Raw genomic sequence first — 21362 nt, 5'->3', positions numbered from 1 at the left:
TTATCTGTGTGGTTAATGAATTATGCTTTACTGTATTTGTACATAAGTACTCATTATTTTTTAGTTTTTAATAAGAACTTGCTGCAGAACATGAAGAAGTATCTGAAGGGATAGGATAACTTCTGGCACCTATCTGATTTTTTGACAGTGTTTAGCTTTTATGGACAGATCAAGTGGAAGGTAATATAGTTGATGATGGACCGTGTGCATAAATCTTTTTGTAAATAATTTATTTAACTTTTTCATCATGGAATTCTGGAAAATAAGTTGCATGTGAAATTTTGCCTGAAATATTCTAAGCTTAATAATTGAGTGTGAAGTATTAATTCTTGGCAGAATAAATGCATCAGCATATGATGTATAATTACATTACAATGGAGATTCATATTGTGGTGATCTAGGTTGTGACACCTAGTGTGGTGGATGAGTATTGACATTTTGGAGGAATAAATCATTTTACCATTTGATGCTCTAGTCTGAGCTGATGACACCATTGTTAAGGAAGCCACAAAAAGAAATATCTCAGAGACATAGTCATCCGCTCTGTCCAAACAGTCTGTCATGTTTCCTAAATGCCTTGAAGTTTGCACTGAGGTTGTTCTTAGTTTATCTTTCCATCAACAGATGGCAACCATATTCACTTCTTTTTATTTCCCTGACTAAACAATGCTTATATAAGACAAAACTGCAACAACATGAATGTGCTGCCATTTAAATTTAGCTGCAAGATCAGGCAGGGTGTCATTATGATTACCTTCAAGGGTCAGATTTAAGTTTCTTGCAGTAGTGAAAGTAGAAAGGGAAGATGTTTTGCCTGGTACAAAATGTTATCTCAATATCTGCTGCATTAGAAGAAATGCAACTATAGACATTCACTAATGCAAATTTTAAGTGTGTATCATTTTCTTGCATTCAGTTATGCATCATGGCTACAAAAATACAAAACTTCTTAACACCAAACATGTTTTGTGGACATCTGTATACAAGTAAGGCAGGTTGTTATTAATGGGATGTTGTAACAATGAGATATTAGCATATTTACTTAAAGTGTAATTTTTATTTATCCTTCATATGTTTGAAGTAGAAGTTTGCATTGTCCATGTATCTAGAGATTCATTGAAATGTTTTATAATAATGAATTGTCACTATAAATAAATGCAAGAAAATAATGTATTACAATCAAGTGTCATGCCAATTTGTGTATCTTCAAGTGAGAGTTGCTTCATTCTGTGTTATTTTGAATTATGGGGATTTTGTGTCTTCCCAGTGTCCAATTTTTTCATCTGGCTCAGGTTAGAGACCGGTGGCAGGCTCTTGTGAATATGGTAATGAACCATTGGATTCCACCAAAGGCAAGGAATTTTTGGCTAGCTTAGCTATTATCAGCCTTTTGAAAATGAATCAGCTCCGTGGAGTTGGGTGAAAACCCAGGGTTTTATCAATATAGACAAATATTAGAAGTATATAACATATGATCAGCACAAATTTGAAAGAACTTGATTTTCATATCTCACAGAGGTTGAGAAGACTGAGGCTTGCCAACCTAACCATTGCATCAGCAGGGTGAGATATTTTACTTGGTTCGCATTCATGCTTCATGTTCAGTTTGCCTTCCTGACAGGTTACTTATGGTTTTCTATTGTTTCCACAGGTAAAAGCTGGCATAGTACCCTCAAATAAACCACAAACATTTCCATATTCTTTGTAATTCATAATTTATCATTCTGCTGTTTGAAGAAGCATTGTCAAAAGCCATTAATCAGCCAGTTGATAGTGCAAAAAATTTCTTAATTCATGAAGCCTTTGTGATAAATCTATTACATTTGACATTGAGAAAATGTCACTACAGAATATAATGTAAGATTAATTGTAGTTTTTAAGTTTTATTTTGATTTGTTTGTGTTATCCATCCTTATGAATTCCACGATATACCCTCTAATCATTTACAAATTAAAACTCTTTGTGATTGTTTTATTTGCAGCTGCTTGTCAAATTAATCCTTTGACTGCCAAACCTCACCATAGAACTACCTGCTGAAAATTCCAAGGCTGCTTAAGTGATAAATGCAATTGCACAGGAAAAAACTGCAATACTTATTTCAAATGACCTTCAAACAGCCACAGGTGTAGATCATATGAAAGTTCACACTTTCCTCTAAACATCAGTATGTCACATTTGGTGTCATTTGTTGACAGATTTTGTGCTAGTTGGTCACTGAATCAATCTCTTTGGCTGTGGCCGTTTTATCATGAGTACCCCAAGCCAGTGCAACCGGCTGGTGGCGTGTGTGAGGGGTTAAATCCTAACGAATTACTAGCACATTAAATATAGTAAAATAAAGAAAACATTATGTTTCCAAATACATATGTTTTATTTTATGTTTGTTACTAACAATTATCATATTTTCTGCCCACAGAATTCAACACACATCCCTTGGAACAAATTTTCAGTGTTGGAGGATCAGGAGGCTGGATACATGGCATTTGTCCTCAGTTCGACATGAGAGCTGAAATAAAACCAGCAGAATTGGATCAGTTGTTTATGTTTACTGATGAGCAGACATCAAAAAAGTACAGATGTGAGAGATGTGGCAAAATGTACAAATGGAAACAAGGACTCCGTAATCATGTTCGACTCGAATGTGGCAAAGCTCCTCAGTTTCACTGCACTGTTTGTACTTACAAAACACATCGAAAAGAGAATCTTATCAGGCACTGTCTTTTACTGCATAAGATGAATCCATACATGAAATAATGGGGCCATATTTACAGTACAGATTTATGTAAATTGAAAATATGTGGTAGAAAGCCCAAACAATGTTCCCACAGGTTACAGTTTAATAACATTTATCTCCCTCCCTTTTGTGACATCCTATAGTCTTCTAGGCAGATAGCAATGATTTTAAAGTACTTGCTGCTTCTGTGTTTGAGATCAGAGAGTAAAATGCTACAACAAAACTATTTCTCTTTTAGAATGCATTGTAAACAAGTAGTTTTTTCCTCTGTCACTAGATGGTGAATGAGGTACATTTTTCAATTCCGTGGATGCAAGTAGATAATTTTCTACTTATTTCCTTGGCATGATGTGCCAGAAACTTCTAGTCTGCTGTGAAAAAATTATGGGGTGGTACATAGCCCAGGAGCAAGGTTGCTGGGGGTGAAATTGTTAATTTGGGGTTCAGTTTGGGAAGTGTAAGGATTGCTGGCAGTTTGAAGGTAAAATAAGGGTTTTTAATAGAAAATTTCAGAATTACTTCCACATAAGATGACAGTAAATGTTGCTTAGGAATGAAAAATATTTCAGAACTGTTAAGAGTGTCCACCTGTCACTTGAATGCATATTTCCTGCACTGCTTGCATCCAAGTTACAGTTGAACGCTTTGAATAGCTTCAGTAACATCTTTCATACTAAACATTTATTTCATTTTTATGTTCATATTATTTTGAAAATTTTCATTAAAATCCCATATGTTTATTACATCTTTATTTTACTTTCAACCTGATATGACTCCATAAACTTCCTAAATTGGACAGATGTTAATAGATCTTTCCTTCACATTAAATCACTTTGTTAATGTTCCCATGAAGTTTGTGATAACCCCTCTTGAATCACTCTGTATATCAGGATTGTATGTGTAATACAGCCCTTTTGAGTAGTCATCTTGCCATGAGCTAGCAGTAATGTCACATTCCCCTTCAATGGAAAAGTGAATAAACCAAACATCTCAGGATGTCGGTAGACCAGAAAACTCATCTTTTTACATGGAGACCTTCCCAGTACATGGATAGGCTGAGTTTGGCCTGTTGCTTGGCCCTTCCCGGTTCCTCCCCCCCCCACACAGTGAATCTTTGATGAAATGTGAGCAAAAATTTTTGCAGCTTCTGACACAGTTAAGATGGGACAGACGGTACATGTCTGCATTACACAAGGAACTTATTTGTGATGCAGGGAAATGCACTGAGAAAAATGTCTGATATTCACATTTAGAGCTCTTTATCTCCAGCATGTGACCTGATTTGGAAAGTTCCTGTACTGTATAATACTGGATAAATTATATGCAGATGTGTTTGCACATAAATGTGTTTTCTTATGTATTCCATACGTGATAATTTCTCATGAAACTGGCTTGTTCCTTATGTACTCTTTGAAATTTTTATGATGTAAATATACATAATAAAACTTGAATGTATTTCATTACTTATAATGTAAGCACTATTACATGTAGCTTATTGTCATTCGTACACATATCTTCCGGGATGCAATGTTGTGAGGTTCAATGTAAGCCAACCAACATTTCAGAGGGATGTTACCCTGATCTTCATGGTTGAAGAATAAGCCAATTGAGAACCCAGTGTGAAAGCTGTCAGCAGGCTGTGGGCTTCAGTGGACTATTATGATGTTATATCCCAGAAGATGGACCTCTTCATAACCACCCATGTGAATGCCTCAAATCCATCATTCCTACAGTTTATATACTGTTTGCTTATCTGTGGACAAGGATGTCTTTATGCATTATTTATAAATTCTTTGGAGTACATTTGTATGGGAATGAATTTCTACTGTATTTCTTTTAGGTTTCAGCAAATCAGTAATTTCTGCACTGTGAAATATTGCTTCAGTTCTTGTGTACATTGTCTTTATTTGACACCCCTTTAAATCTTTTGAGATAAGTAACCGTATGGAGTTGGTGTTACTCGTCCTTTCATGGGTATATATATGTAGATTTATGTGTAAATGAAGGCTGGCTCATCAGTATAAGATTTTTTCTAAAATTAATTTTACTCGCTTTATGAGGTTTTAGGTTCTCACAACAGTGAGTGTGAAGATTACAGTTCTGTGGGATCTGATTTTGTGTACTGTGGTTGACAGGTACTGACATTTCTGAGAAATCTCCTGCCTCATTCATCAGGGTAGAAGATCGATTCTTCTACCCTGAAGATGGGGGCAGAAGGTTCCTCCAAAACTTTGGTACCTGTCTACCAGAGTATACTCGCAGAATATTGTAATCTTGTCAGTCTCAAACGTTTACACATACCATTTTTGTTTTTAATACTTTGACTGGAAGTCTATCTTCAGGTTCCATAAAATGCTGTGAAGTTCTTGAGTAGCTGCACAGCTGGCAGCTTCTCAGGAAGGGCTCAGCTGCATGAGTGAGTGACTGGAAGTCTTCTCTCTTCGTCATCGTTCACATTGTGAAGGTCCTGGGTTGGGTGTTTTATGTGTTAATATATTTCTTCATCATTGCTGTCAGTAGTTCAGACAGTACATCATAAAATGAAAGGGCAATTAATAAATAAACTGGAAAGAATTTGAGAGAAAGTAGTCACAGCCTGATCTGAGGTACTCTCCCTTCAGTTTCCTGGAGGTAGTCTGTATACTAGCTGAGATTCAAACCAGGCACCAATTGAATATGAATGTGAAGGATCATTGCTGTCTGAACCAATTGGTCAGTGTGATGTGGTTGTGGCTTTACAGTGTCTTCCTTGTTATTATGAACTTTATCAGTAAAATGGAGTTGTGCTCTCTCATTCACTTAAGCCCATCTAACCATTACCTTTTTTCTTTTATTTAACAACACTTTTTTGGGTAGCATCTGATGGTGAGATGGTTGATGAATGGTGAATTGGATAGAATTTGGAAGGAAGTTCTTATGGTCTAAATGAGGTCTTATCATGGAATTTTGCTGGAATGACTGAGGAAAGCTTCAAGAAAATACAGGATAGCCAGTGGCCTAGGTGGTATTTGAACTGTGTGCCTTCAGAATACAAGCTTAGAGAATTATTTCTAGACCAACCTGTTTGGACCCATCTGACGTCGGGCTGTACTTGGTGACATATGGTTCATCTTAAGGACACACAATCAATCAATCAATCAAGAACCATACTGGGGACAGCAGTTTATCAGTTAGGAGTCTTAACACCAAGAACGAGCCCCCGAGATATTTACCTGAACCAACCAGGTCTGTGGAGCAGAGCTGTTCTTCACCAGAACTTGCCACTGGTGTCTGTCTTACATTAAGGGAATACAGTCCTCATCATTTTTAAGATCAATTTTTATACTTCTTCCTGTCTTGCCCAGGTCTTCCAAGTGGTCTACTGACCAGTGTTTTGTTTACATTTCTTAACTCCGCAACTTGTGCTACATGCCTCCTCACTTGTCTTCCTTGACATTTTAATAGTATCATTTTAATAGTATGACAGAACCCCAGCTCACTTTTCCCATTTTGAGGATTTACCTTGTTTTACATAGTTTCAGTCATGTTAATTAAATGATCTCAGTGTTAAATTACCTCCAAGATTCTGCTCAGTTCAAAGTTCAAATTCACTGCTCTTGAAAGAAACCTCAGATGGAGATTAAACTGTACTTGGTGAAGAGTACAAATTATGAAGAATTCTGTCTTCTGGTATACATACGGCCATGCAATCAATAGAAAGTCAACTGATGTTTTGGAGGAACATGTCTCCTCCGTCTTCAGGGCTGAAGTATAAGCCAAGAAGCAAGCAAGTTCTGGTTACTAACCTGCATCATGCTGATGTCTTGTTTTGCTTATTCTTTGATCTGAAAGTCGAGACGGTATCCTCTTTCAAAACATTGGTTGACAGAGCGTTATATCCCAGAAGATAGAACTCCTTATAGCCACTGTTGTGAGAAGCTCAAATCCTACAAATTATAAAGCTCCTTGCTGTAGAATTTTCTACACTCTCCTGTTATTTCCTCCTTTATATATCACAGTATTCTCTCCGGCATCCTGATCACAAACACCCTCAAGGTATATTTTTCCTTTAGAGTGAGGTTTCAAATTTCAGATTAATGTAAAACAGCAGGTAAAACTATAGTTTGTCCAAAGTATTGAGAAAGGAGGAGGCTGTGTTAAGATATGAACCCAATTTCCAATAATATGTTTGTAACTTACCTTATGAATACACATCTGCATTCTCTGACTCAGAGGCACACGAAAGGAATACATTTGCGAAGGTTGTTCTGGTGTGGCACTGCTAGCAGACACAGTCAGTCAGGCAATCATGTGGCCCTGTGCATGAATTCAGTTTCCTTGGAGTCGGCAAAGAAGTATTCTTTAAGTAAGAACTTTGGATTGAGCAAGTTAGCTCAAGTGGTAATATTTTTACTGGCCACTACACGTACATCCAGAACAATCCCCCAAACAGGTTTCCTTTGAATTATTCTGATATATTTATTTGGTTTTAGAATATTGGTCACATATTGCAGTAAGTTATGGAGTGGAACTAATTTCAGATTGTGTATTTCATGGATTTGTCATTTATGAAATAAATAAAATGAGATGACTAGAAATACTTGCTGTATTGCTGTATCCTCAGCATTAAAGACACCTGGGAATTTTACATCCAAAAAGTATGTGGAGTTCTTACAAATTTGGAATTATTTTAAGATAGTGATTTTAATGAATTAATTGATGTGTTGTGGATCAAATCTTATTATGCTTATTGGTATTTAAAAGAAAGATCTTTGCTGCCTAATGCATATTGCATTGTAAATCTTAAAAGTATGCCTGAGGAAGAAAGAAGGTGGTTTATTGGTTTAGGAAGATTGTTATCTTCTGGAATGTGATGCCATGTAATGTGGTGGAAGTTTACCAACATTTTGGAGGAACTATCTACCTCCATCAGCTAGCTTCTGTCAGACTACACAGCCTTACATACAAGAAGACAGCAATTGTCATAGTCACTGGTGTCAGAACTTAAGATCTCAAAATGTGGTTTAGATTTAACTGGGATACAAACATTTTTATTACCATTTGAACTTTATTCATTTGTAATATGACCTTAAACAGATGAGAACAGGTTCTAAAATTCTGTTGGTATTTCCTTTTTCAGATAGCAGCTTTGATGGAGATAGCAAACGTTGGTCTCGTTCGTCCATGACTTGTGGTAAAGTCTTGGAAAGTTTGGCTCATTCAGATTTGACAGTTGTCAAGAAGGCATCTAAATCTTCAAAACGTGGCATGCAAAGAAGCACATCTGCACGAGCTCGCGGAGTATTCCCTTGTGATCGTTGTGGAAGGTCATATGTTCGCAAGGACTCCCTTCAGCGTCATCTGCAATGGGAATGTGGCAAGGAGCCAACTTTTCAATGTCCATACTGTCCGCAACGTTGCAAGCGCAAAGCACACCAGATTCGTCACATTCAGAGGCAGCATAGTCACATGATAGATGTGGTAGATACAAAAGGTGATTCCAGAACCATGGAGACAATAAATGACTAGGACAGCATTGTTAAATTATACAGTTGGTGTACCTGACAGGCACACTTGTGTCATAGAATACCAACATTGATGGAGAATGTAGATTACTTATGATATCAAACCTGCAGGCTAGTGATAATGCTGTAGACTTGTATTTGGGAGACACGTATTGTGAATTATGGCACCTATAGATCCGATTGAGGTTTTTAATCGTTTTCTCCAGTTCCACCAAGCAGATGCTGGGATAGTACATCAATTAAGCCACAACTGCTTCCTGTCAAATCCTTTCAAAATCATCAGTTATCGTACCATTGAATGCAGTATAATCTTAACTACTGACAGCATCATGAATGGCCCACCCCATATCGTCATACACAAGTTGCAGCATGGTATCAGCATAAATTAATCAGAACTTTGGTCATTTTATAACCGTTTCCCTACTAATGAACTAACTGAGGCATTAAGACAGTTTCTGCTAGATTTTCCATGATGCTGATTTTCTCTTATTTGTAATTCATGTGTGTTTGTTAAACCCTTACTACCCTCTGCTGGTAGTCTTGTGACAGCTGAACTATCCTGTCCTATTAGGATCCTTCCACCACCAGTTTCACACATTTACTACCACACTAATTTTTTTTAATTCACATAGTGGGGAGTGGAGTCCAGTTGGGTCGACTCGGCATGTCGGCCACCGATTGGCCTATTGTACCTGCCCCAGGTGATTATGATGATGGAGAATCAGGTGGAATGAAGATTGGCTGGGGAAACTGAAGTACTCGGGGAAAACCTGCCCCAGCATCACTTTGTCCACCACAAATCCCAGTTGACCAGACCCGGGATTGAACCCGGACCACCGCGGTGGGAAGCCAGCGGCTAACCGCTTTAGCTATGGCATGGCCTTACTACCACACTGTGGTCACATGCAAAGTGTTTTGGCTTTGTTGTTTACATTCTTTGACATCTCTTCTAATAGTTAGTGTATATGGACAATAGATGGCTGGATGTACCAAATTCTCTTCTTTTCCTCCTTCTTCTTCTTTGTGGGGTTAGGTTGGTAATAAAAAGGGTGGCAAAGGGTTAATAGAAAGCACAGTTATGAAAAACACTGGTATTTAGTTTACAGAGCTTTGTGTTGATTACTTCTTACCCTGGCTGAGTATCCCCCAGGATGATGTGCATGGGAGCTTGGACAGATCAGAGAGACTCTGTGGCTGTTGTGGCAGTATATAGTATTTATTGTATCTTCCCTTGTTTCTGTCAGAGAAGCTATTCTTATATTTTAAGACCAGACAGCCCTTTGTACTTTGACTTCAATGATTGTAGAGAAAATACTGTTTTCTGGGAGTCTGTATGTTGTTAGCAGGTATTGTTTTACTCCAGACCTGTATTATGTTAATCTGATATTAGAGGAATTGATAGTCTGCAAGATATGTAACTACATTATCAGAGGGAAACTAGAATGATCCTTGATACCATGTTGCCAGTCAGGTGGTTCAGATAAGGGTGACTTAATCTGTGTTTTCCTTTACCCAGACACATTATCTCCATTTTATAGGTTGATGGTCAAAAAGTCTCCAGTCTCTTCTTTCTTATCTTCCTTCCTTTTCGATTTATTGCCAGCTTGTGTCTCTTTCCTCAATGTCTTTCGATACTTGGTTGATCCATCATGTTGTGGTTAGTCCCATAGGTCTGTTTCCTTGAAATGATAAGTCTGATGTTCCTCTGTATAACCTCCCAAACTGATATATTGAGATGTACTAAATAATAAGTTACAATCCCTTGCTGTTAAAACTCTTGGGAGAAAAGACGGAGCAAAATGTATTGCTGTGCGAACAGTATTGGATTGTTCGGTGTCAACTTTCATGTGGGATGATGTTATCTGCAGGTGGGATGTAATGTTCGAGAGTTATGTTTATGTCCCACACAAGAAGGTACTATGCCTGTTACAGTGTATGTGTTGGCACAACTACGTTTGAACCATGATCTTCCCAAAATCAAGGCTCTTGCAGCATGTCCTGACTTCCTTCTGGTATTTCCTGTTGCAGAACACAGCAGTGATGAAGATTCAAAGTCTATGACTGGTTGGTCCATGACATCTTATGAAGTCGTGACAGGTTTGGATCCTCCTGCAGATTTCAGGGTTAAAATAGAATCAAAAGGGACGAAAAAAAGGAAAACTACTCGAGCTCACGGAAAGTTTCCATGTGAACGTTGTGGGAGGTCATACATTCGCAAAGACTCTCTTCGACGTCATCTGCAATGGGAATGTGGCAAGGAGCCCACTTTTCAGTGCCCATACTGCTCTCAGCGTTGCAAACGCAAAGCTCATCATATTCGCCACATTCGCAGGCAGCATAGTGATATGATAGACTTTGTAAATGTGGAAGTTAAATCTGAAATCACAGATGTTACGAACGGATAGGAATGTGTGAAATAAAACGTACTTCAGGACAATGTTTAGCAAGGTATGTAACATGACATTATAGTAAGGTTGATGATCAAACATTTACTTGTGTAAGTGCCAGAAAAAACAGCATAGACACATGGATGGATTTTTGTTGATTGTGCAATTTTTTAAGATCCAAGATAGCTGAGTCAGTATACTGATTAGGTTACAGGTTATATGAGCGGGTTTAGGCAAGGGTACAAAATCTTTCTCTTCACCACTCTTATCAATTCTGGGACCCACTCAGCCTCTTATCCAAGAGGTACCAATGACTCCATCTCTGAGGTTGGCTGTGGTATGAAGCTGACCTCCCACTCCATTTAGTGCTGAGATTAAGAACATGTCGATCTATGTCTACCCTTCCATATTCATTCATAGTGCATTCTTAATTAGGCACAGGGGCAACTTTACAGGCTTTACCTATGTGGTGTTTACACAGAAGATTAAATGCTACAAGTCAGAAGGTCACAGGTTCAAATACCGATGAGGTCATTGGATTTTTTCAGTTCACCTAATCCTTCCGGCCGCACTGTGGCCCTGGGGTTCACTCAGCCTCTAACAGAAATGAATACCAGGAATTAAATAAATAATTTTCCTGGGGAGTAAAGCGCGGCCAGTGTGTAAGGCTGACAGCCTTACCGCCATCTTTGAGCCGATTGTCTAGATAATGTGGGACCCTCAACGTCTCACAACCCTATGGGCCTTCATGGCCTCTTACAGGGATAGCTTTACTTTTACTTACTTTACTTTTTATATTTACAGAGGGAAGTTTGATGGCTAACTTTCTTTAAAGAAATTAATTCCCCTATGTCTGCATCTTCAATGAGAGAGTTTCCTAACCCTTTTCTTATGGTGCACCCCATGAAGCTCAAGGTGTCCTACACATACCCTTCACATTTCTTTTAGATTCGGAATGAATATAAACACTTTATCTTCTGGTATGTGACACCAAGTAGTCTCATCAGTTGTTACCTGTTTCCCTGCAGTGTTGGTAACAGTCTACCAAACTACATGGTATTGCATCACAAAAGACACCATGATTATCACAGTTTTGATAATATAAAATGTATATTGATTCTTATGAGGCCACCCTTGTGGGCTCTTATAGTATTGGTTTCACAGCCCCAAAATTAATTGTGCAATTAAGCATTCTGATTTATTTTCAACAGCTGAATGGTTCAGATGAATAGTTGATACTTTTTCAAGATATGACATTAGCCTAAGATATTTTTTTTTTCAAATGTAATTCATTCACTTTCTATTAAGAACAGATCCTTATTATTTGTAATATAACAATGATGCAATTTTTGTTTTCAGTATGGCAGAAGAATCCTTTTTAATTGCTGTCAACATTTACTAGGAAGAATTAGAACTGAATATGGCTTCGAGTTCAGATGTTGAAATTCAGAGATAAACATGTTGGATATACTTAGGATTTGGATCTCAGTGGTACTGAAAAGACTGAAAGTTACTTTGATATTGCCTTTGTGTTATGTTGTGTGACTGTTTCTAGTCACTCTGGGTCTCCATTTTGCAGACTTATCTAATGGGATAAAACATGTTCTTCAGTATGACAAAAGGACTGTGCTCTAATATCTGACAGTTTTGTCACTGGCTGTATTTTGTCTTTCTGTATTTTATGTAACATTACTGTGTTCCAGTGTTTATAGTTTTTATGGCTGAAATATTCTTTGCTGTAGGTTAAGTTATTTTTGTAGCAACTTTGGTTTGTTTGCTGTAGAAATGAAAAGTTCCTGTGTAATAGAGATTATGCTTATCATATTTTTTTTTTTTTATTTTTCTCCACCATTTTTAAGCTGAGATACAGTGCAGCTAGATCACGTAATGGCTCCACATAGGAGAAGGGGCAACTTTTATGGAAGTGAGCTTGATCCACCTTGAAAATGAGCAAGTTTCTTCACCCACAAACTAACTTCTTTAAATGTGGTAATGAAAATGTTCAGGGATACATAAATTTTGTCCTTAGAGATGTTGAACAGTAATAATCCCCCACCCCCCTTAAGAAGGATTTGACAAAGCAGGCCTACTGTGCCTGTGTTTCTGCATCATGATTTCTGAGAAAATTGAAATGAAAGACATGCCACCATAGGTGCCATTTTTAATGTACAGGTTAGCACAAAGGTAGCACTACAGTCTAAGACTGCATCCTCACTATTATACACTGTGTTAACAGTTGTTCCTACCAGCAAGAACCATGGTGTGGATGCCCCATTAAATTCTGTCAGGGACACACTGATTAAGGTCACAACACTACTTGCTTATTCACTAACAACCTCACAGGCTCTGGAAAATACAACTTGCCACAGCAGCAAAAGTGTAGTGCTACATTTGTGCTACCCCTATATATCAAGGTAGATGTAAGATGGATACTTGTTTGAGTGGTGAAGAAATAGTGTAATTAGTAATGTAATTCTCATTCTTTATATCTTTTATTTTAAATTTGTAGTATCAATGCGTCTGAAAGAAAAGTTGTCTCAGAAAATTGTAACTATTAATGTCCATACCCTAAGTTAAGAATGCCTGCAATCCTCCATTTGCATTCATGATGAGGTGCATTGCTTTGCTTATTTTTCATCTTTCTGTTCTGTTTAAGTTTAACCTTAATGTATTGAATTAAGGAGAACTTGACAGTGAAGTTTATTTATGATTGTAATGTTTTCTGTTTCAAATAGAGTGGAATGATGGAAAGTTTAATTTTAAGATGACAGAGTTGTGATAGTTTTATATTAACTTCTAATACTTTGCCATCTGTTTCTTGAGTCTTGTTTCTGAGTGATAATTACTGGTTCTGGTCACCTGATTATCCATTGTTTCATGCCTTTGTCATCAGTGTGTGAAGATGAAGTTTTGTTCTGTTTTACATAGTAATAAGGTGAACGTGCTGATGAAATTACTGTAACAGTAGTATTTGTATCAAAGCCTTGGCAAAAGAAAATTGGATGTTCAGAGTTCTGGCAAGTGTACAGTTTAAACACAAAATGACTTACAATTAAAAAATAATGAAGATATGAGTATTTTTAGAACATTGCAAAGTGATACTAGGAGTTTTCTAAGATAATGTTGTTGAACTTAAATGAAATAAGTGTCCATATAATAATATTTTCATTATGATGTGGTACAACTTTGTATAAAAATAATCCTTGTTTTAGTGTAAGTAATTCATTGTAAAGGAACTCCTGTTATGGTACATGTTCAGTTCAGTTGCTCCATGATAATAGAATGACAAAATATTCAGAGAAGAAGAATTGCGTTGCAAGTCATAAAAAGTATCAGAATGAAGGCTTTTTAACGGTTTTTAGGTTAAGTGAAGACTTCTTGGGCAATCAGTTGTGTCAATATGGAGTTAGTAGCAAACATTTTGGAGACAGTCTCATCATCAGGGGTTGATATAGTCACAGTATTAACCCCCGATGATAGAGACAGTCATCAAAATGTTATGTACTAATTTCATATTGACATAGCTGATCATCCAAGAAGACTTTATTGTTTAGTGTCACGAAAAGACTATCAAGTCTTGTATAATTTTGAAGTTCATACTGGAGGATCTTGCTGTGTTAAACATAATGTCATCAGTACTACATAGATGAACTGTAGCCAAAACATTAGTAATGAATGCTATGGTTTTAGCCCAATATTTTTGGTAAATTTCTTTGGTGAACATACTTTTTTCCCCTATTAAACTCACAACAGACATGTTGCATTCACATGCGACTTTAAGTCATTAATAATTGATATACTGTTATCTCAGTAGTGTGGGTTCCTACTGTATTGCTTGTGCTTATGCTTAATCCTTTAAATGTTATAATCAGACACACTGCACTAATTCATAGAAACTTACAAAGAGATAAGGAATAAAAAAACAGCAATATGAAGAGTAATCCTTTATTTTATTTCAATATGTATGCAGCTTTGTAGGCATTAATCCTTTCTTATCCTCTGTCAGAAGGCTTCCAACTTCCTAATTTTTCCATATAGATCCAAAGTTGGAAATCTACTGTCACTAGCTTATGAATTTACCATCACTTTATGGCCACGTGACAAGTCTTTAACTCTTAACATTCTTTGACATCTCTTTGCATCTAGTAGTTCACATAAGGGATCAGTAGATGGCAGGAGGTTTATATTTTTCCCAGTACTCTGAGAAAACCGCCCCAGTGCCACAAATCCCACATGACCAGACCTGGGCTGCCGCAGTGGGAATCCAGCAACTAACCACCTGAACTGTGGCGCAGCCTAGACTGTAACATTAATAGCCACCACTGGGAGAACTCTCAAATCTCATACAAAATTTAGATGAGAAAATCTCAACAAGTGGTACCATTTTGGAAGGGTTATGTACAAGTTGGAGGATAATATTAAAATTGATATTAAAGAAGTAGCGTGTGAAAATGTGGATTGGATTCAGATACTTCAGGCTTTTGTGAATATGGCAGTGATCTCCTGGTTCTATAACGGCAAGGATTTCTTTGGTCATGTTTGAAACTATTAAGTTTTGAAGCAGTATCCTGCACTGTGGAGTTCAGTGTGGAAGCTGTGTGATATGCAAGGTGCAAGGAGCACTTGTACTCTACATGTGTCAGAGATGGCTAATTTACATTCCTGTGCTCTGAGAAAATGCACACAGTTGTTATTAATCAACTCTTCAAAGCGGAATGGTCACTATATCTATCATCTGCTTTAAATTAAAAAAAAAAAAGAACTTTTGCATTTTATCTCAAGATTATGTTATATGTTTTTGTATGATTTTAGAATAAACAGAGTTTATTTTCCTATACAGTATTGTCATATAGTATGTGTGACTGTAGGCAGGGTTTAGATAGGTGAATTGATTTATTGACCACTTACAGGTTGTAACTACAAGCGACTGTAACACTGTCACTATTTCCACACTTTACAGTTCACTAGAGCATGCAGGTTATTGTTCTCAGTCTGTCACTAGATGTTTCCTGGTAACAGCTCCAGCAGTGGCTAGTCCTCTGCTTCTGGGCTCAAATCCTCTTTTCACAGACTCTCGTACAGGACTGACTAAGCTTTAACCTTGTCCCATGCTTATAACATCTCAACATGGACTACACAGAAAACCCAACTCTTCTATTGTTGCGTTCGTGTGTTGCTGCGGGAAAATGTTTACCAACCCATCACCCAGAAACGGCCCTGGTATATCTGCCCATCTCACAGTTGTTGCATAGCAGCAACTCTACACACTACGATATTATCCAGTTGGTCTTCATAATGAGGACCCAGTATGTTTTCTGTGAAGAACTCTATAGATATGGAGTATCATGTGTTTTTATAGTGTTAATGAAGTTTACTTGTAATTTAAATTTTATTTGGCTGACCAGAATTGTGACTATTTTCCATGAGACAAGAAGAAGTGGTGCATTTTGTTCAAAGACTGACTAGAAACTGAATTTTTTAGTATTATGGAGATGATTTTCTGGCTTCAAGTGGTAAATATTCTCAAGCAGCAACATTTTGAATTGCGGCTTTTATTGTTTTTGTTCAATTGTATGTGTCATTACCTGGTTTATGAAGTTGATGTTTGAAATTAAATCATTGTAATGAGTGAATATGAGATTTTGAGTTTCATTAGAAACACCCGCATCAGTTAAGTATATTTTACCCCCTGTTCATCGTATTTTAAACTTCAGTCTATACATAAGGTAACTGGAAATTCTTCGCTGTTTCTGTTCACTTTTTACAGAAATTTATTTGGTGTATGTGTTGTGATCTTTCTTTAATTCAAGAGCAGTAGTGCTTACATTGGATAAAGGATGTTCACCTATGGCAGTCTAGTTAAAAAGTAAGGACCAGTTATTTGATCCAGCTGTATATTTTCCTGTGTCATTATACAGGTACAGAATTTTGCTAGTGGCAGTACTCATATTCTCTACAGTCATCTCTCTGGTAACTTACAGATCTGTCAGAATTACTAGGTTTTTGGACTTTGTCCATTGTCTGGTATTGTAAAAATTAGAGAACACAGTGTTTCAGAAACTGAATCTGTTTCTATCCTCAGTTAAAGGAGGAGACACCTATTCTCTTGGACCCCTAAGAAAGAGCTGACCTCAGTCACTGGACAACCCATGTCAGTATAACTACAACTATATAAATACCTGACATGGGATTATGTTGAATTGAGATAACAAGAAAATGTGCAATAAAAACTGCACAGCGTGCACAGACCTAAAACTACGATACTAAGAAACTAGAATACCAAATGATGGACAAAGTACAAAACTCAGTAATTCTGAATGCTATACACCATTGTCAAAATATTTTAGAGTTTACTTACACTGTTAAAGTTTGCAGTAATGAGGTTGGACAATATGTTGAAGATGGAACAGGCCACCAAAATTTTGGTTTTCAAGTCAACTTTGATGCAGTTAATTGTCTGAGAGGATTGTGGTATATTATTCACTTCAGATGTTACAGAATTTGTTTTGTTAATGTGTTGAGTGACTTTGGTTATGGCCTTGCAATTGAGCTTGTACTAAATGTGGCTTAAATCTATTTGGTATGGAATACTGATGTTTAGGTGATAAATTGAAATTGTATTTGTGAGAAAGTCTGCAGTTATAAAAACAAATTTTCTGTGTAACTGAGACTACTTCTATTTTATGTGATTTGTCATTTAACAATATTTCTATATCATCTGTTTCAGTGCTGGTTATAATGTCAATGTATTCCAGTTTGAGCAAATGTTCTTCCTAGTGGAAACTCTGTGTATGGCATTTTAAATGTGAATTATGATATGACAAAATATAATAAAAATATGAATACTGCTGTCCTTAGTCTGTTCTGAAAGGGTCACATATCTTACACTTTAAGAATTATCACCTTGCTTTCCATCCATTTTTAATTTTACCTACCTTATGCAGGATGCAGGATTGTACTGCATTCCATTTTCTTTAATAAATTTTTAGGAAGTTACATTGGATTTTGTTGAATAACAGCAAATAAGACATTACATTATCACCATTATCATTTGTACTGTTATCCCAACTTTACATTTCAAATTGTTTTGTCTTATCTACTAACTTCATGAAGACACATTTTCATTGCTTCGGTCCTGCTAAAAAAAATAATTTGTCTTAATCAGAGGATCTCTGTAAGATTTCATAACATTCATATGTGCTCAAAGTGTTGCTGAAACAGAAATGTTTTGTTTCTGTTTTGTCATGGCATTGTTACTACCCAACCATGGTTTGTTGTGACAGTTTGTACAAAGCGCCTGTAAACAACTGATCTCAACTGGAGAAGTAGTTATAAACGCTTTGCGAATTATCTTGAATGTTTGTATTATGTATGTTGTACAAAGTGTTTTCAAAATATTCAGTACTGCTTTCACCATTGATATTGGTAAAGTAGCATATCTTTTATCTTCGCACATCATCTTGGAATCTTTGAAACAGGAATTGTGGGAACACCTCTGCATTGTAATACTCTCATATTTCTTCCTGTATATAGCATAAGCAATGTACATTTGTTCATAGAACTGAAACTTATGATTTGTTGCCTGTACGAATATGATATAGAGCATCCACAAAATAAGGCTACCACTTCATATCCAACAATCTTGATATGTTTCCTTTAGAATAATTTGAACAATGCTGCTGAAAGGGCACAGTGCACTGTCCTCTTGGAAGACTTCTTTCAGTTATGGGAAAGTTAAGTTTTTAAGCATATCAAGTGGTCCACATTAGAGTATCCTCAGGAAAGATGTTTGGTCTGAATGTTGTCTCAGTATCTGCCACATTATAAGAGATCAGCATTTTTAGCTTTACTAACAAAAACTCTAAATGTGTATCATCATTTTCAATTTTGTTTCATTGAGTTATGTATCACCGTTGCTAGAATATACTACAAACAAACAACAAACTACGTGGTTTTAGTCCACAAGCAAACTATACCGACCGAGCGACCGCCACTTATCGGCGAAGTTAGTGCTAACTTTAGCAGATAGAGGGTATCGCATGGTCAACACAACGAATCCCCACGGCCTTAGTTTCGGTTTTCTAGACCGGAGCCGCTATTTCCTTGAAATAGCTCCTCAGTTATCCTCGTGTGGCTGTGTGAACCCATTCCAGACCCACTACTTCTCAGAAAATGTGATAGCGCCAGGAATCGAACCCAAATCTCTTGATCTGTAGCCAGGAACTCTGACCACTAGACCACAGAGGCAGTCAGTAGCTAACATTTTGAAACTCGAAACATGTTTTGGGGGCCCTTTGTATATATTTTTCCTTATAATTAAGCATTATTACATGTAACTTTATTAATATAACTGTAATATAACTCAGGTATAGTACAGGCTTTCAATTGATGGCTTTTAGACGTTGGGATTTGCAAAGTATCTTTCACATAGATCAGTGGTGGTGGCATGATGTATACAAAGCTTGGATAAGGTGTGCAGTTAGAGATCCTTCATTTTCTGTTGTATTTTCTCTATACCTCAGTACCTCTGTGAGGTTTACTGCTTGATTCAGTTTGACATCAGATTTGAACCTTAAATTCCAAATGTGAGACTGAGTTTGGTAGGGGTTCCCCTTTGAGGTCCATTCAATGGTATGCAGGACATAACAGTTTATTTCGTTGTTGGATAGAGTTTCGCTTTATACTGGAGTATGATTTTTACACATATCAGGCTGAATTCATCAAAGGACCACTGCAGTATCTGTTTATTTTATTATGTAAGAGATCATATAATTTTAAACAAAACACTGTCACACTAAATCTGGCTTTGGACTGGAGTATGGTGTTCCACTTCTTTTCCATGTGCTGCTGCTGCTCCTGCTACAGACCCTTCCAGCTCAAGTATTTGGTGTTAAAAGCATGTTCCAGTCTACAGGCTTGTGGCCATCCTTGAGCTGAGAGAGGAGGAAGAAGCATTAGATGTGGAATGTAACATTCTAGTCCAGTGCCTAGTTTAGTTTGGCAGACTTCTCGTGCACTATGCTACAAGCTGGAAGGCCACGGGTTCAAGTCCCGATGAGGTCATTTGATTTTTTCAGTAGACCTAATCCTTCCAGCTGCATTATGGCCCTGGGGTCAACTCTTCCTCTAACAGAAATGGGTACAGGGAATATTCTTGGGGGTAAAGGGCAGCCGGTATATAGGGCCGACACCCTTGCCCCTATCTATGAGCTGATTGTCTAAAAAATGTGGGAATCTCAACATCTCACAACCCTATGGGCCTTCACGGCCTGTTACAGGAATACCTTTACTTACTTTCTTCTTTTCATGTTTTAAAAGGAAGTTCCACAGAGGACCTGAAAGACACATCATGAATAGTGTAGGCTAGTTGCGATATTATGTAACATATCTATTGAGTTGATGTTTGTGATTGAGCTATAAGTGAATGTGGGTTACTTCTGCTTTGATTCTGTCTACATTTAACAATTTCAAGCTATACTCTTCAAGAAAATGACTTCTTTATCTATGGCTACTGACATTCTTCAGAACAGAAATGGAAAATAAATATGTCATGCATATATGACGTGAAAGACACACTTCTCAGCCCTGTAAATCTCTACTCCAGTTTCAGACCCATCTAAGAATGTCATGAAGGTAATGAAGAAAGAATTTCATTGGTTTGTCATGAAATCTTTGCTACTCTATTGTTTACTTGCTGAAACTGATAATGATAAAAATATCTTTTGCATATTGTTATGTGTTGGTGAAGATGCTCCAGGAACTTGCATTTTAAAATGTAGGCTGTTATTGGTATTGTACTGATCATACACCTGCTGAACTGTAATTTATACAGATAAATCAAGTAAAAGAGTTATCACATGCAATAAATATGAATAAGTTTTGGCTTTAGCATGAAACTCAAACTTTTTGAAATCTGAATTTGTCTAAATAAAGTTTAAAATTCAGTTCATACCTTACAGAAAACATACTGCTCCTCTATTACAAAGATCAATTGGGTTAATGCTATTTAGAGAAATAATTACTGTTCATTGAATTAAAACAACTGAAACTCAAATCTTACATAATCACTATATATTCTGAGAATCATATAAAACATATAAATACACTGTGTGGCCAGTACAGTTCATTCATTCATCAGTAATCTGTCAAGATGACATGTCCACAGTCTCTTCCAGAACAGTTCCTCCACTTGATGCGATCTAGAGCTTTCTCCTTCAAATGAAAATATCCTCTTCTGTCCCCAAGGTCATCCAGCATCTTCTTACATCTTCTTCCTTGTCTTCTGATCACTTCTATCCGCCCCTCTATCTTTCCTTCAATAACTTCTTTTAGAAGGCAGTACAGTTATGTGAAATTAAATTTCCCTGAATGAGACATAAATGCGATCGCAGTAGTTATTGCGGATGTTCAGATGTGTAACAATGCATTGAAGCATTGCAGTATTTGTTTGCATACTGTGCAATTATTGACTTGTTCTGTAAGTAAATGTTGGTAGGCATTCAGTCTGTCAGTCATTTGTATGATAAGCATATCTCGCTTCTAAATTTTGTGAAACCAAATTTGATTTGGATAATTTGGCCTCAAAATGTTAAGCGAATAAATGCACATTAGTTTCTTAGGGAATAGGATCATGTGTCAGCATGTGTCTTTGAAGAAAGAAAGGATGTGGAAACTCATTATAGATTTTAAAATTATATATTTTTATAGGCTGAATTTTTTAAATTATCTAAGTAGTGT

At 36.8% G+C, this 21362-nt stretch overlaps 1 protein-coding gene across 6 annotated transcripts in view; it reads left to right on the top strand.

The window, feature by feature from the left end:
- Positions 1-21362, top strand: part of LOC111862456 (longitudinals lacking protein) — a 595591-nt gene that overhangs the window by 519041 nt on the left and 55188 nt on the right. The window contains exons 5-7 of one of the 6 annotated variants that reach the window (XM_033750671.1): positions 7854-8207; positions 10267-10686; positions 11985-17465. The exons of 4 other annotated variants lie outside the window; for them this stretch is intronic. In XM_033750671.1, coding sequence (XP_033606562.1) covers positions 7854-8207; positions 10267-10643 — 731 coding nt within the window. In that variant the 3' untranslated portion in view covers positions 10644-10686; positions 11985-17465. Of the gene's footprint in view, positions 1-2416; positions 4186-7853; positions 8208-10266; positions 10687-11984; positions 17466-21362 lie in introns of those variants that run through there. One more of the 6 variants, XM_023847888.2, reaches the window with a different exon arrangement.

The sequence above is a fragment of the Cryptotermes secundus genome, unplaced genomic scaffold (genome assembly GCF_002891405.2).
Source record: "Cryptotermes secundus unplaced genomic scaffold, Csec_1.0 scaffold816, whole genome shotgun sequence".
In the NCBI taxonomy this organism is placed as follows: Eukaryota; Metazoa; Arthropoda; class Insecta; order Blattodea; family Kalotermitidae; genus Cryptotermes; species Cryptotermes secundus.
The sequence above is the reverse complement of the archived record's forward strand: the minus strand, read 5'-3'. Positions and strand labels throughout refer to the sequence as shown.